This window comes from Rhinatrema bivittatum, chromosome 2 (genome assembly GCF_901001135.1).
Source record: "Rhinatrema bivittatum chromosome 2, aRhiBiv1.1, whole genome shotgun sequence".
NCBI classification, from domain to species: Eukaryota; Metazoa; Chordata; class Amphibia; order Gymnophiona; family Rhinatrematidae; genus Rhinatrema; species Rhinatrema bivittatum.
Window position 1 is genome coordinate 538,026,663 of NC_042616.1, and position 17,742 is coordinate 538,044,404.

At 42.5% G+C, this 17,742-nt stretch overlaps 1 protein-coding gene across 1 annotated transcript in view; it reads right to left on the bottom strand.

Moving 5' to 3' along the window:
- Positions 1-17,742, bottom strand: part of ZNF236 (zinc finger protein 236) — a 531,902-nt gene that overhangs the window by 291,268 nt on the left and 222,892 nt on the right. The window contains 3 exon segments of the mRNA XM_029590848.1: positions 13,826-13,980; positions 13,982-14,073; positions 14,076-14,086. Of these exon segments, the coding sequence (XP_029446708.1) occupies positions 13,826-13,980; positions 13,982-14,073; positions 14,076-14,086 (258 nt within the window).

Here is a 17,742-nt window from a genome sequence, read left to right on the forward strand (position 1 = left end):
CAACCATTCTGGGAAGTTAAGAAATCGCAAATTCAAACACTTGGCATTATTTTCAAGAATCTCAATCTGTCTAGATAAAATCTATCTTTAACCACAGCCGTGTTGAACTCTTGACTGTTTTTCTCCTTCTCTTCGAGTATTTTGACTCTGTCCACTGAATTTTTTATTTGTTTTTGAATATGGAAGATGTCTTGCTGATTTCTAACATTGATAGTGTCCAGTTTCTCATTTAAGCCTTTAACATTGCTCACCATTCCAGACATTAAGTCCCACAATGTACCTAGTGTGACCACTGCGGGCCGTAATAGGATTCCCAGGGACTCACCGCTGGCAGCCTGTTCCTCGCCCCCACCAAGGGGGTTTATCGAAACCAGTCCTCCACTTTCCTCCTCTGGTCTCGGGCCGACTGCCTCCACTCCCAGTCCCTCCTCTCGAGCTTGCACAGCCCCACCTCTGGACCTGAACTGATGACCTCTTCGGAAGTTCCTCCGGGTCCTTCCATTGCTCGCTCTCTGCGTGGGTGGTGGTCTATGATTGGGACTTAGCGAAGCCTCCTCTGACGGCTCGAGCTGCCCTCCCAAGCTGCTCGGCACATCAGTATCCTCAGTTCCTGGAAGTTTGAGTGCAGGTGAGGTCATGTAGCGGCTTATTTCTTGCTGAATAGGCGAGGGTAAAGGTAGGGGAAGGGTAAACCCTCATATTTCCCTTTCGCTTTGCAGGCATTAGAGGAAATCTTCTCAATCCCAGAAGCAAGTAGCAGCTCCCGCATCGACCTCAGACTATGCCACCATCTTGCCTCCACCCAGAAATTTCCTCTTTTATATCAACTATCAAATCCATCATTTCTTATTTATAATTCTTAATATCTTGTTGGAGATCATAAAACCAGCTACAGAATTCCACTTGGGTAGGCAAGTCGGTGTCTGGAAGGGGAGCCACGCCATTGGGGCCTACTTCCGGTTTGATACTATTGCCCACTGCCATCATCTCAGGATTGACCTCTCGGCCATCATCGAGTTTGTTGTAAGAAAACTTACGAAAGTCGACCGGTTTCTCTTTGACCAACATCGCCAGGTTATAGGGAGCAAAACAGAGAAGTGGAACTAAAAATCGCCCCAAGATGCCCAAGACAAAATTCTGGATTTGACTACTTGGTAGAAGAGTTCAGATTTAGGCTGCCAAATTGCTCCAATGACATAATTTCCTCACCTGCTAGCTGTTATTTATGGGTTTAACTTTCCTTAGTTTTGATTGTAAATATTACTACCCTTATCATAAGGCTTGGGGGTAACTGCACGGAGCATCGGTTATTACCCTTGAGAGAAACATGGGTGTATCCTGCACAGAGCAGCAGATACTACCATAAGAAGCTTGGTAGGCAGATTGGATGGGCCAGCTGGTCCTTTTCTGCCATCATTATGTTACCATCTTACTTTTCCATTTCTTAAAAGATGTTCTTTTAAATATCATAGCCTCTCTCACTTCACCTTTAACCCATGCAGGTAATTGTTTAGTTTTCCTTACATCTTTTCTAATGCATGGAATACATCTGGTCTGGGATTCCAAGATGGTGTTTTTAAACAAGGTCCATACCTGATGTAAACTCTTAACCTTTGCTGCTTCTCCTTTCAGTTTTTTTCCTATTTTCCTCATTTTATCATAGACACCCTTTTGAAAGTTAAATGATGTTGCAGTAGATTTCTTTAATATTCTCCCTCCAGTTATTAAGTCGATCCTGATCATCTTGTGCTTAATATTGCCTAGTGGCTATAACACGGTTACCTCTTGCACCAAATCCTGTGTTCCACTAAGGACTAGGTCTAAAATAGTTTCCCCTTTTATTGATTTTTGTACCAGCTACTCCATGAAGCAGTCATTTATTTCATCTAGGAACTTAACCTCTCTAGCATGTGCTGATGTGACATTCACCCAATTAGTACTGAGGTAATTGAAATCACTCATTATTACTGTTCTGCTGATTTTGTTAGCTTCTCTAATTTCTATTAACATTTCATTGTCTTCTCATTTTGGACAGGTGGATGATAATACACTCCCACTGCTATTTTATTCCCCTTTTCACCTAGAATTTCTATCCATAAAGATTCAACACTGCATTTTGTTTCCTGCAGATCTTCTATCCTGTTTAACTCAGTGCCCTCTTTAATATATAATGCTACCCCTCCACCAATTTGATCCATCCTATTATTTTGATATAATTTGTATCCTATCACAGTGTCCCACTGAATATTCTTCTTCCACTAGGTCTCTGAGATGCCAATTATATATATCTCTTCATTCAGTGCTATACACTATAACTCTCCCATCTTATTTTTTAGACTTCTAGCATTCATATGCAGACATTTCAAAGTATATGCTGTCACCGTGGCATTGTAGGACATAATGCATATCGCCTTTCCCACACTCTGAGACACAAACTTAAGAAAAGCCAGCCAAATCGCCCTGGTTTCTAGAAGGTTGATGTGCCCCCCTCCTCCACCCAGCCTAATAAACTGGCAACCGTAAATATGATCCAAGCTGGGTCATTAACTGCACTCCCCATTCCAAGTGCCTGGTGTCCAGCCACCATTGGAGACTTTGCCTTGACATGTCTGATATCGGCAACCTTATTGAATACTCTTGGGACTGGGGATTCCACCTGAAGATCAAAGCCTTCTAAAGAGGGCGAATATCCACCCTCACCCAGGGCACCAGATCCAAGGCCAATGCCATGGATCCAAGAGTCTGGAGATAGGACCACACCGTAGGATTCTTGGTTTTCTGTAGTGCCTGGATCTGACTACATAATTTCTAAATTCTCTGGGACGTAAGGAGCTCATGATCTATCTCCATGTTGAATTTAGCCACTCGATGCTCCAGATTCTGAGTGTGCTGAAAATTGCTCTTTGAAAAATTGACAATCTTCCTCAAGTCCTGGAACATCTGGATTGCATGCTGGGAAGCCAAAACATTCTCCAGAAGGGACTTTGCCTTTATCAACCAATCATCCAAATACAGGTGCACTAAAATACCTTCCTTGTGCAGTGACGCAGCCACCACTGCCATCACCTTCGAGAAGGTCCTTGGGAACCCAAATAACAGGGCCTGAAGCTAAAAATGTTGGCCCAGTGCCGCAAACCACAGGAAGCACTGACGATCCTTTTGGATTGGAATGTGAAGATATGCTTCTGTTAGGTCTAAGGATGTCAGATATTCTCTTTTCTGCACCTCCAAAATTATAGCTCTTACAGTTTCCATTCAGAAGTGGACCACCTTCAAAATGTCATTGACCTGCTTCAGGTCCTTTCGGATTGCAAAGTAGATAGAACCAGTTGCCAAGTAATGACACAACCATACTCACAGCCAGTGGCTCAGACACACACAATCAGTCATAGACAAAGACACACACAGAGACATTTGTTGTGTGCTGCTGTCATGTGCTCATAAGAAAATAAACATAAGAAATTGCCATACTGGGTCAGATCAAGCATGCCGTTTCTAACAGTGGCAATCCAGGCTACAAGTACCTGGCAAGTACCCAAAAACTTAGTATATCCCATGCTACTGATGCTAGTAATAGCAGTGGCTATTTTCTAAGTCAACTTGATTAATAGCAGGTAATGGACTTCTCCAAGAATTAATCCAAACCTTTTTTAAACCCAGCTATACTAACTGCACTAACCACATCCCCTGGCAACAAATTCCAGAGCTTAATTGTGCGTTGAGTGAAAAAGAATTTTCTCAGATTAGTTTTAATTGTGCCCCTAGTCCTTCTATTATCCAAAACAGTAAATAACCGATTCACATTTACCAGTTCTAGACCTCTCATGATTTTAAAGACATCTATCATATCCCCTCTCAGCCGTCTCTTCTCCAAGCTGAAAAGCCCTAATATCTTTAGTCTTTCCTCATAGGGGAGCTGTTCCATCCCCTTTATCATTTTGGTTGCCCTTCTCTGTAACTTCTCCATCGCAAATATCTTTTTTGAGATGCTGCAACCAGAATTGTACACAGTATTCAAGATGTGATCTGACCATGGAGCGATATAGAGGCATTAAGACGTTTTCCGTTTTATTCACCATTCCCTTCCTAATAATTCCTAACATAATGTTTGCTTTTATGACTGCCGCAGAACACTGAGCCGACAATTTCAATGTATTATCCACTATGATGCCTAGATCTCTTTCCTGGGTGGTAGCTCCTAATATTAAACCTAACATCCTGTAACTACATCATGGGTTATTTTTCCGTATATGAATCACCTTGCACTTATCCAGATTAAATTTCATCTGCCATTTGGATGCCCAATTTCCAGTCTCACAAAGTCCTCCTGCAATTTATCACAATCTGCTTGTGATTTAACTACTCTGAATAATTGTGTATCATCTGTAAATGTGATTACCTCACTCATATTCCTTTCCAGATCATTTATAAATATACTGAAAAGCACAGGTCCTAGTACAGATCCTTGAGGCACTCCACTGTTTGCCCTTTTCCATTGAGAAAATTGTCCATTTAATCCTCCTCTCTGTTTCCTGTCTATTAACCACTTTGTAATCCACAAAAGGACATCGCCTCCTATCCCATGACTATTTAGTTTTCTTAGAAGCCTCTCATGAGGAACTTTATCAAATGCCTTCTGAAAATCCAAATACACTACATCTACCTGTTCACCTTTATCTACATGTTTATTAACCCCTTCAAAAAAGTGAAGTAGATTTCTGAGGCAAGACTTGCTTGGGTAAAGCCATGCTGACTTTGTTCCATTAAACCATGTCTTTCTATATGTTCTGTGATTTTGTTCTTTACAACATTTTCCACTATTGTTCCTAGCACTGAAGTCAGGCTAACTGGGCTGTAGTTTCACGAATCACCCCGGAGCCCTTTTTAAATATTGGGGTTACATTAGCCACCCTCCAGTCTTCAGGTACAATGGATGATATTAATAATAGATTACAAATGTTAACTAATAGATCTGTAATTTCATTTTTAGTTCCTTCAGAAACCTACCATCCACTCCAGGTGATTTACTACTCTTCAGTTTGTCAATCAGGCCAATCACATCTTCTAGATTCACCGTGATTTGATTCAGTCCATCTGAATCATTACCCATGAAAAACTTCTCCAGTACGGGTACTTCCCCAACATCCTCTTCAGTAAGCACTGAAGCTAAGAAATCAATCTTTCCACAATAGCTTTGTCTTCTCTAAGTGCCCTTTTAAGCTCTCAATCATCTAACTGTCCAATTGACTCCCTCGCAGGCTTTGTACTTCAGATATATTTTTAAAAGATTTTACTGGGAGTTTGTGCCTCTACGGCTAAATTCTTTTCAAATTCTCTTAGCCTAATCTTACATTTAACTTGCCACTGCTTATGCTTTATCCTATTTTATTCGTTTGGATCCTTCTTCCAATTTTTGAATGAAGAACATTTGGCTAAAATAGCCTCTTTCGCCTTACCTTTTAACCATGCCGGTAATCATTTTGCCTTCCTTCCATTTTTCTTAATGTATGGTATACATCTAGAATGTGCTTCTAGGATAGTATCTTTTAACAATGTGCCTCTTGCATACTTTTTACCTTTGTAGCTGTTCCTTTTAGGATTTTTCTATTTTTCCAATTTTATCAAAGTTTCCCTTTTGAACATTTAGCACATTAATTCAAATTTAATCATATTATGACCACTATTGCCAAGCAGCCCCACCACCATTACACCTCTCTCACCAAATCCTGTGTTCCACTGAGAATTAGATCTAAAATTGCTCCTTCTCTCATCAGTTCCTGAACCATTTCCTCCATAAAACTGTCAATTATTCCATCCAGGAACTTTATCTCTCTAACATGTCCTGATGTTACATTTACCTATTCAATATTGGGGTAATTGAAATCTCCCATTTGGTTATCTTCCCTAATTTCTCTTAGCATTTCACTATCCGTCTCACCATCTTAGCCAGGTGGACAGGAGTACACTCCTATCACTATACTCTTCCCCAACACACAAAGGATTTCTACCCATAAAGATTGATTGTACATTTAGTCTCATGCAGGATCTTTATCCTGTTGGACTCTATGCCATCCCGGACATAAAGCACCACACCGCCTCCCGAGTGCTCCTCTCTGTCATTGCGATATAATTTGTACCCCGGTATAGCACTGTCCCATTGGTTGTCCTCCTTCCACCATGTCTCTGAGATGCCAATTAAGTCTATGTCATCATTCACTGCTATACATTCTAATTCTCCAATCTTACTTCTTAGACTTCTGGCATTAGCATACAAACATTTCAAAGTGTGTTTTTTGTTTGTATTTTCATTCTACTTTTTAATTGATAGGGATAAGTTAGAATTTTTTAGCTCAGGTGAGTTTTTAGTTACAGGCACTTGGACTACTTTTCTTATTATTGGAACCTCACTGTCAGAATGCCCTAATTCTAATGCATCATTAGTATCCTTTGAAGATATCTCTCTCTGAACCACGCGCTGCTGAGCGATTGTCAGCTTTCCCCTTTGTTCTAGTTTAAAAGCTGCTCTCTCTCCTTTTTAAAGGTTAGTGCCAGCAGTCTGGTTCCACCCTGGTTAAGGTGGAGCCCATCCCTTCGGAAGAGACTCCCCCTTCCCCAAAAGGTTCCCCAGTTCCTTACAAAACTGAATCCATCTTCTTTACACCATCGATTCATCCAGAACTCTGCCTGCACTTGGAACAGGAAGCATTTCAGAGAATGCTACTCTGGAGGTTCTGAATTTCAGCTTTCTACCTAAGGGTGTAAATTCCAGAACCTCCTTCCCACATTTTCCTATGTTGTTGGTGCCCACATGTACCAATGACAGACGGATCCTCCCCAGCACTGTCTAAAATCCTATCTAGGTCTTGCATGAGCTCAGACACCTTCGCACCAGGTAGACATGTTACCAGGCGATCCTCACGCCTGGTAACATGTCTGCATCCAGCTGTCTACATTCCAAATAGTCGAATCACCAACTATGACGGCGAACCTAAGCCTTCCCTCCTAGGCAGGAGCACTGGGAGACACATCCTTGGTGTGAGAGGACAATGCACCACCTGGATAGCAGGTCCTTGGCTACAGAAACCTTTCCTGCTGCCCCAAGTTGATGCTCTCCGATCATGAGACCTTCCTTCCTCCAAGGCAGCACCAGGGCCGCCAGTCTGAAGTATGGATTTGGCTATGTCCCTGAAGATCTCATCTATATACCTCTCTGTCTGCCACAGCTCCTCCAGGTCTGCCACTCTAGCTTCCAGAGATCAAACTCATTCTCTGAGAGACCAGAGTTCTTTGCATCATTCACTGACTACTACCTGCCCTAGCAGTGCTGCATCATTATGTAAAAGTTGATGCTTCTTGCCAACCCTTCCTCAGCCTGCCGCAGCCCCCTCCCTTTCCCGTTCTCACCCCTTCTTAGCACCCTCATGCTCCAGGACACTCACTGGTTCCATAGCCAGCTGCTCCTCTCAGAGTCAGCCCAGTCATTTCAGACAGAAGCCTCAGTAGCTCTGCACTGGTACCTCCTTCTGGCTCACCCCCTCCCTTTCTATTATACTAGCTTGCCTCTACTTCTCAGGGTCTAAGAACATAAGAACATAAGAAATTGCCATGCTGGGTCAGACCAAGGGTCCATCAAGCCCAGCATCCTGTTTCCAACAGAGGCCAAACCAGGCCACAAGAACCTGGCAATTACTCAAACACTAAGAAGATCCCATGCTACTGATGCAATTAATAGCAGTGGCTATTCCCTAAGTAAACTTGAATAATAGCAGTTAATGACTTCTCCTTCAAGAACTTATCCAAACTTTTTTTAAACCCAGCTATGCTAACTGCACTAACCAAATCCTCTGGCAACAAATTCCAGAGCTTAATTGTGCGTTGAGTGAAAAAGAATTTTCTTCGATTAGTCTTAAAAGTACTACTTGCTAACTTCATGGAATGCCCCCTAGTCCTTCTATTATTCGAAAGTGTAAATAACCGATTCACATCTACTCGTTCAAGACCTCTCATGATCTTAGAGACCTCTATCTTATCCCCCCTCAGCTGTCTCTTCTCCAAATTGAACAGCCCTAATCTCTTCAGCCTTTCCTCATAGGGGAGCTGTTCCATCCCCTTTAGCATTTTGGTTGCCCTTTTCTGTACCTTCTCCATCGCAACTATATCTTTTCTGAGATGCGGCAACCAGAACTGTACACAATATTCAAGGTGCGGTCTCACCATGGAGCGATACAGAGGCATTATGACATTTTCCATTTTATTAATCATTTTCCTTCTTAATAATTCCTAGGATTCTGTTTGCTTTTTTGACTGCTGCAGCACACTGAGCCGACAATTTTAAAGTATTATCCACTATGATGCCTAGATCTTTTTCCTGGGTGGTAGCACCTAATATGGAACCTAACATCGTGTAACTACATCAAGGGTTATTTTTCCCTATATGCAACACCTTGCACTTGTCCACATTAAATTTCATCTGCCATTTGGATGCCCAATCTTCCAGTCTTGCAAGGTCATCCTGTAATGTATCACAATCCGCTTGTGATTTAACTATTCTGAATAGTTTTGTATTGTCTGCAAATTTGATAACCTCACTCGTATTCCTTTCCAGATCATACCCAAGGGAAGTCTTGCCTAACAAATCTGCTTCATTTTTTTGAAGGGGATATTGAAAAGCTCCAATCCAAGTACAGATCCTTGAGGCACTCCACTGTTTACCCTTTTCCACTGAGAAAATTGACCATTTAATCCTACTCTCTGTTTCCTGTCTTTTAACCAGCTTGTAATCCACGAAAGGACATCGCATCCTATCCCATGACTTTTTAGTTTTCTTGGAAGCCTCTCATGAGGGACTTTCTCAAACTCCTTCTGAAAATCCAAAGACACTACATCTATTGGTTCACCTTTATCCACATGTTTATTATCCCCTTCAAAAAAATGAAGCAGATTTGTTAGGCAAGACTTCCCTTGGGTAAATCCATGTTGACTGTGTTCTATTAAACCATGTCTTTCAATATGCTCTACGATTTTGATCTTTAGAATAGTTTCCACTATTTTTCCTGGCACTGAAGTCAGGCTCATTGGTCTATAGCTACCCGGAGAGTCCCTGGAGCCATTTTTAAATATTGGGGTTACATTGGCCACCCTCCAGTCTTCAGGTACAATGGATGATTTTAATGATAGGTTATAAATTTTAACTAATAGATCAGAAATTTCATTTTTTAGTTCCTTCAGTACCCTAGGATGTATACCATCCGGTCCAGGTGATTTGCTGCTCTTTAGTTTGTCAATCTGGCCTACTACATCTTCCAGGTTCACAGTGATTTGTTTCCATTCATCTGACTCATCACCCCTGAAAACCATCTCCAGAACTGGTATCTCCCCAACATCCTCATTAGTAAACATGGAAGCAAAGAATTCATTTAGTCTTTCTGCAATGGCCTTATCCTCCCTAAGAGCCCCCACTCCAGCCAATTTTCATTGACACAGATTCTGCTACTTTTATGGTTCCTTAGGCAAATGTTTCCCAACTTTTCACACCTAAATCAAACCTACATTAACGAAAACGTTATGTGAAACATCGTCCTCCATGGAGCAAACAGTGCAGACATGGAGAGGTCTTACATGGCCAAAAAGGCTAGGGAAGCTTTGAAAGCCCCACCAGTCTCTCTTCCAAAACAGAAGAGAGGGTGCAAATACAGCATGGCACAGTCTATCAGCTTCCAAGGAAGAAGGGAGAAATTGGTGTGGTGGGAGGCACTGGCTCAGTTAGTTGCCTTGGCTACTGCATGTGTCTGACACAGCTCATTTGCTGCTGCTCCCAGCTCTCAAAATGAATCACATACAATGCTCAGTGCAATCTCTCCCCATCTTACTCGTCCTGAGGATAAGAGGCTTCAAGGATTCACATAAGAAGATGAGGAGGGGCTATATACGGCACAAAGTGGGTGCCATCTCTGCCCTAAATGCTGCCCATTAATTACCACACTCCAGGGCTTATATTGTAGCTAGAAGAGGCATGCTTTACACATATTCTTAGAAAGGCGTTTCTATCAGTTTAAGAGCCACTGTTTGGTGTCTCTTGTTGCTGAGCAGAGCCCAGGTGGTGCCCTGGATCAGGGCATCAGGCGGTGGTGACTTTTCCATGGAACACTTGATCAAGCCTGGAGGCACACTTGTTGGTAAACACTATCATAGGATCTGCTCTGCCTACCAATTCCTGGGGTGGAGGGGTACCAGACATGATCCATACTTCTGTCTTCCTCCAGGAATTAAGAAAAAGAAAAATTAAGCCCTAGCCAAGATGATATGCATCACTATTAGAGAAAACCTGGTCTATGACAGCACAACTCCAGATGGAATTCTGCTTTCTTATATGGAGCCAGAGCAGCAGGGCATCAGGCACCTAGGAAAAACCTTACTGTCTTGCCCCAGCACAGCCCCACCCTCACTCTCCACATACCCAATTAAAAATTATACATTTGTAATAAGATTTTACATGAAAAAAGTACATTCATAGTACAGTCTTCTGAAGTAAAAATATTACATGTTTATTATATTTACATGCACTACTGCGGTGCCAACCAAAAAAACCCTGCAAAAAAAAGTAAAAAGACACTTGGAACTCATATAGCATTAAACCCTCTGTAACATGCACAGAGTATGGGCTTTCGCTTGGCACTCAGAAAGCCATGTGTAACTAAATTACAAATACAATATAGTAAACCTCCAAAACTAAAAAAGACACTAACTACCAACACTCAAAAAGTAACAACCCTACCTATTAAAAGGCAACACTGCAACTATTACGCCAGACTATGACTCACCAATACATGTCCTGTGTTGTGCTTGTCGGTCGCAGGCGGCTGCGACCTTTGCTGCTCACCTCCTTTCTCTATGCAGCTCTGAGTCTGGGGAGAATGTCGATCTCCGCTTCCACACGCCGACCCTCACGGCGTGCCTGGGATGGCGTGGGCGCTTCCGGCAGCCATCTTTCATCCGAGGTTACCTAAGGCGTGCGCGCCTCCCCTTTCTTAAACGCGTCATGGCGGGAACCTTGGGGGCGTCCCTACCGCATGACGTCATCCGCTCACGATACTTAAGCTCAGCTGACTCTTAGCAATACGAGTTAGCAAGGATTCCTGTCCTGCTACTTCTGCCACACTGGGACTCTGTCTCGCTATCCTACTGGGTGACCTAGGTACCTGCTCCTCAGGGGCCTTGCCGCACTCAAGGCTATCTGCTCCTCGGAGAGCCATTACTTTCTGTTTCTCTGTTCCAGTGAGTTCCTGCATTGCACTCAGATATCCTCTGTGCCTGATCCTCCACCTACTTCCACAGTATCGGCGTGCGTACAGAACCTGCTCTTCTACCTTTGTGGCACGGATCCTTGGGTTACCCCACTTGCGGGCCACTACCAGATCCCTCCAGTTTTGTGCAACTTCACATCGGCTTCCAGCCTACCCCGTGCTGCGGACCACTACCGGAGTCGCCAGCACAAGCTATGCCTAGAGAAGGTATTCATCGGACTACTCCATGCTGAGGATTACTACTCGGACCGACCAACTGCAGGTCACTCTCTTGGGACTGACTCTATTGATCCACTCCTCGGATCTCCACTGGCTGTATAATAAAGTTGTTCTCTCCGTTGTCCATCACTGCTGAGACCTTGCCTGTTGTGGTAAGGTCCCACAGGGCTCCTCCCTGTGGGCGGAGTCTTCACGCGCCACAACCCAAGGACACACAGAACGTAACATCCTGTTAAGAAAAACAGAATAAGCCATGCTATAGTTCCCAACACAAAAACTACACCCTAACAGAATATCTCATTTCCATCTGACACAGACAGAACACAAGACAGACCCTCACCAAATACATAATAATGAGACCATAAAGTATAAATAGAATTGAAAACCACAACAAGCCAGACTCTGCATGTAGTGCAACAATGGATAAATAGAATCACCATTCCTCATAAAACACCAAATAATAAAATCAAGAAATATAAAATATAATAGTAAAATATAATAGTAAAAACATACTAAAATGAATTAATATTTCAAAACAGCTGATAGAACATCCAATAATTAAAAATTCATTCAGAAATTTTTTAAATATTTTTCAAACACCAAATAAAATATTTCAAAACAGCAGATATACTGAATAACTAATATGGAAAAAGCTATCCCGCACCTGGGAACTTCTGATTCTAGTCACCATAAAATATAAATAGAAATGTGCAGACAAAAACTGAACCAGAAATCACAACAAGCCAGACACTGTATATGAAAAACAGAAACATTACCATCGCTCACAAAACATCAAATAATAAAGCCAAGAAATATAAAATCTATTACAACCATAATAAAAAATGAACAAACACTTCAAACAGGTGATGAATAGAATATCCAATATTTAAAAACTTTTTTTTAATTTATTGTTTTTAAATAAGTTTTTGGGAGACACATAAAATACCCAATAATTAGAAATAAGGATTAAAAATCTCATGCTCTACATACATGAGAATGTTCAATTTCCAGTCATCCTATTGCCATGGATTAGATGAGAGGTAGATGTACAAACTTTCTGCTCCCTCCCTCTCTCACATGAACAGACAGAAGCATCTCCCTCTCATACACACAGATGCACACTCCCTCTCTCTCAGACAGACAGAAGCACACTCCCTCTCTCACAGAGAAACAAACATGCTCTCTCTCTCTCACAGACAGAAGCACGCTCCCCCTCTCACAGAGGGACAGAATCACGATCCCTGTCTCACAGCGGGACAGAAGCACGCTCCCTCTCTCACAGACACAGAGATAGAAGCACTCTTCCTCTCTCACAGACACAGAGATAGAAGCACGCTCCCTGTCTCAGACAGAGACAAAAGCACGGACCTTCTCTCTCTCTCACAGACAAAACATGCTCCCTCTCGCTCGCATATGACACACACCTCTCTCTCACAATTGTGTCTCAGCTTTTTTTTCACCATGCAATTTGCCTCTTTCTCCTTTCTTCAGTCCTACTGGCCTGCAGTTCCTGTGTTTGGCCCCACTGGCATCCCTCAGTGAGCAGTTCCTTTTTTTGGCTCCACCGATGGCCCACAGCTGTTTGTATATCCTTGCCGGTCTGAGCACCAGCAAGGGCTTGCAGCTCTGGTCTTCAGTCCAACTAGCGGCAGTCCTCAGCTGAGCAGCTCCTTTTTTCAGCTCCACCGGCAGCCGACAGCTGTTTTCTTTGTCCCACCGGCAATGGAATGGAAGACAGAGGCTGGACAGTGTTCCTGCTGTCTTGGTGATGCGTGGGGGGAGGGAGGGGGTGCAGGTCCTAAGCCATGCTGCTGCTCTAATAGAAGGAAGGAGAGCAGGTCCCAAAGAGCACGTGGCAGCCACACGGAACACTAAGGCAGCCTTGAGTGGAGACAAGACCTGCTGCAGGTTGGTTTTGGGGACAGCAGCTCCAGGGGCATGAAAGCAGCTGCAACCAACACCAGCCATGTGGTTGGGCTGACTCAATAGGCCAATCCGCCCCTACCTATGATACAGAGTTACAGAAGAAGCCCTGGTGTTTGGCTCCCTCTCTCATTGCTAGAATGACCAGAATATGTATAGTGAGATGATGGGTCTATTAAACAGGGGAAAAATAAAGGCTTACAGTGCCAGAATCACAACATATGTTCTGACCTAGCAGGAAGAAAAAGAGAAAGAAGTACTAAGCTAAAAAAAACAAGGATGTCTGGGATCAAAGCAATTTAAGTTTCTGTTAAGTTTCCAGGAAGAATTATAGAATTGTTGAGAAATTAAGAAACAGAAGAAGGAAAGAGAAAGCTTACCTATGAGTTTTCATATGCTTTTTGCAGTTTAGAGATGTCTTGAATGTCTTCTGGCAATATGGACACATATAGGGTCGAAGGTCATTATGGATACCCATATGACGCCTCAGGCTACCACCCGTTGTAAAAGCTCCATTACATACAAGACACTTGTATGCTTCTTAGTCCAGTGTGTGTTCGCACATGGGCTTTCAGCACTCCTGAGGATACAAAGCCTCTTCCACACTGTGTGCATTTAAAAGGTTTTCACCTGTATGGGATCTTAAACAGACATACAGTAAAATATCTCAATAGGTTTATCTAATAAAGACAACAAAAAAAGCAGGTAGAGAACCTTTACTCCAGTAACACTTCCCTCAGTTGCTTTTACTCCCAGGCAAGGTTACTGGCCTAGATTTTGTTTTGCACATCTCAGAGTTTGTGATCTGGGTGAAAGCTCAGTATAATTAATGAAAGATTTACACAAAGTACACTATTTGCTTTTGCATAAGTGGTTAGAAACTGTTTCTACGCACAAATTTACAAACTATACCTCTGTTAACAATGTGAGACAAATAAATATGAATGAAAAGTGAATACAATGAACTGCTGTGCTGAAAGCTGTAATATAAACCATATGTGCTGGACATAATGGACTGAATTAATGGCATGGCAAACTTCTTTAACAATTCCCCTTCATTTATTAATTGTGTTTTATGTAAAACGTTCATTTGTGTTTTAAAACCTGCAAAAAATATACCCACTTCTTATTGTGCAATATTTCAAATGTATACTGATGAATTGCTGGGAGGAGTGTAATTGAGAAGAGCAGTGATGTTGATCTGACAGATAGTTTGTGCTTGAGTTTGTTCTCTCTTTTTATGTTTCAAATTTTTTTATTCAAACTTTCCACAAATTTTCCAGATAACATAACTTATGGTGGTGAGATAATTCTGCACACACTATCATCAAACAGAGCAATACAATTTAATAAACTTTCAATATTCATCACAACTCCCTTCAACTCCCCCACTCCCTACAACAACTCCAGAACCCTACTCTCCCCAACAATCCTCCCTCCCCCCCAAGGAACAAGCATTTTTATGTTTTTAATGTAGGGCTATGGTATGGGAGGTTTATAAATATTAAACAAACACTAAAAATACTAAATACTAACAGTCACTATGAAGCAATCACAGTTTTCCTGCCAAATTATTTTAATCAGCTTTGAGCTACTCCCTGAAATTCCACTGCATGCCTGGGAGCAATTATGCCACAAATATCATCCTGCAGAACACTATTTGATTGTCCATAGCCAACATGCACCAATCATACAATTGGTTCCAATGTATATGCTTTGATTTTCAAAGCCATTTATATGCATAAAACATGCATTTGTTGTGTAAATGGCTCCTTAATAAAACTGTGTGGGTTTTGCGTACATAAAAGTATGTGCAAACCCCATTTAGCATTCCAAGGAGGCAGAGTTAGGATTTACATGCAGAAGTTTTGAATTTAAAAAGTATGAACATAAGTCAACTGCACAGCTTACACACTGCAAAGAGCAGGTGTAACTTTGTGCAGGTTGAGATAATTTCTCAAGCAAACTGGTGTGCTTTCACAAAGCATAAGTTGCACAAAGTGTTATAAAATTACCATTTATCTGGCTAACCGAGATGAGTTTAGTAGACAGGTGACTAGCAGAAGATTGGTTCATGAATTTAGCAAAATATGTAATTAATGGAGTGTCACGGTGGGTGAGCCCTTGGGACTGCAACAAGATTCACGCAGTCTAGCAGGCAAACCCACTAGGTCCACGCCATCAGTAGGTGGACATACTCAGAGACTGAGTCTAGGTTTCACCTTTACAAACCCCTTTCCCAGCAGACTGAGCCCTTAGGTTCAGGGACCAGCAGGACTAAGGTGAGGTTCCAATAAGTAAAGGAAGTCTAGGAACAGGCCAATGGTCAGGGCAGGCAGTGTTCAGGCAAAATTTGGGGCAGGTGGCAGGCAGGCAGGGGATGAGATAGGCACTGTTCAGGCAAAGTCAGATAATAGGCCAAGGTCAAGCACAAGAGATCAGTCCGAGAGAGAGAGCAAGGATCAAGGCAAGAAGAGGTGGGCGAGAGAAGGGAACACAGATGGAAGTAGGAACACAGGAGGCACATACAGGATCAGGTGTAAATCAGAATAAAACTCATTATAACCAAAAACTACCTGGGTGAGGGGTCTGGGTAAACTGGGGGGCGTGCATGCTGAACTATTAGAGGGGTCTTGATGACCTAGAAATAGACGGGGCAACTGGTAGACTTAGTGCTCAAACTGGTTATTTCCTTCACGCACGAATGTTTTAAAATATGCTCACCTGCGCGAGTAAAAGTTGACAGGTCTTAAGGAAAGATATGCTAGTAACATTTCCTCACGTAACTGCTTAAAATTATGAGCATAAATAAGACTTGTTAAGTTTATTTTAAATAGTACGTGCATACTTGCGCTGCTTTAAAATTCCAGCATATGTGAGTACACACATGCTCGTTTTAAAGTTACCTTTTATATGTATATGTCCTGTTCTCACATAAATTTACCCAGACTGAAAGGAGAAATTACTACTTACCTGATAATTTCCTTTTCTTTAAAGAGGATAGGTGGATCCACAACTAGTGGGTTATGCACCTCTACCAACAGATGGAAAAGGAGCAAAGTTGACGTCATGGTATATACCCTCATGGTATATATACCCCTGCACTGACATCAACCCGCCAGAATTCTCTGCAAAAGCCAATTGTGGACAAACTAACAAAAACTTGATTATTAACAAACAACCACTCCAGCACTCAGCCAACAGGCACCACTGAGCTCAGACAAGGAGTGTAAAAACACTATAGTCTAAGGACAGGACTGACTCTTACCAGTAATCCCTGAAACATGCAGCCACGCAGGACAATAGCACAAACATCCAGCAGCCAGGGGTGGGAAAGTGGATCCACCTATCCTCTTTAAAGAAAAGGAAATTATCAGGTAAGTAGTAATTTCTCCTTTCTTAGCAATCGGATAGGTGGATCCATGACTAGTGAGATGTACCAAAGCTACTCCCATACAGGGTGGAAGGCTGCCTGTGGTCTGATCAATATCGCACATGCGAAGGCTGCGTCCTCCCGGGCCTGCACATCCGGGCAGTAATGCCTGGAAAAGGAATGTAAGGAGGACCATGTAGCAGCTCGGCAAATCTCGACAGGAGACAGCAATCTAATCTCCGCCCATGACACTGCCTGAGCCCTAGTGGAATAAGCCCTAACCTGAGTAGGCAACGGCTGCTCAGCATCCATATATGTGGCCAAGTCTACCTCCTTAATCCAGTGGGCTATTATTGCCTGCAACATCGGCTCATCCTGTTTTCTCCCACCAAGGAGTATAAACAGCCAGTCCGTTTTCCTAAGAGGTTCAGAAACCTCTAAATACCACAAGATATGCCTCGACATCCACGGACCGTAACAGGTGATATTCATCCTCTTCTCTTTCCCTGTCCAGAGTCAGCAGGGAAATTGTTTGATACAAGTGAAAAACCAAGACCACCTTTGGCAAAAAGGACGGAACAGTACACAACCTTTTTGCCCCCAGAGTCACTCACAGAAAAGTCTCCTGGCAAGACAAGGCCTGCAATTCGGAGACTCTATGCGCAGAACAAATTGCCACAAGAAAAAACATTTTCAAGATAAGTAACCTCAAGGAAAGGCAACGCAGAAGTCAAAATGTGGGACCCGCCAGAAAATTCAAAATAAGATTAAGACTCCACAAGGGCACCGGTAACCACAGAGGAGAACGAAGATGCTTCACCTCTTTAAAGAAATGAGCCACATCTGGATGAGTCAACAAGAGTCCACCATTCACCTGACTTCAGAAACAGGCAAGTCCTCCACCTGTACCTTCAATGAATTAAG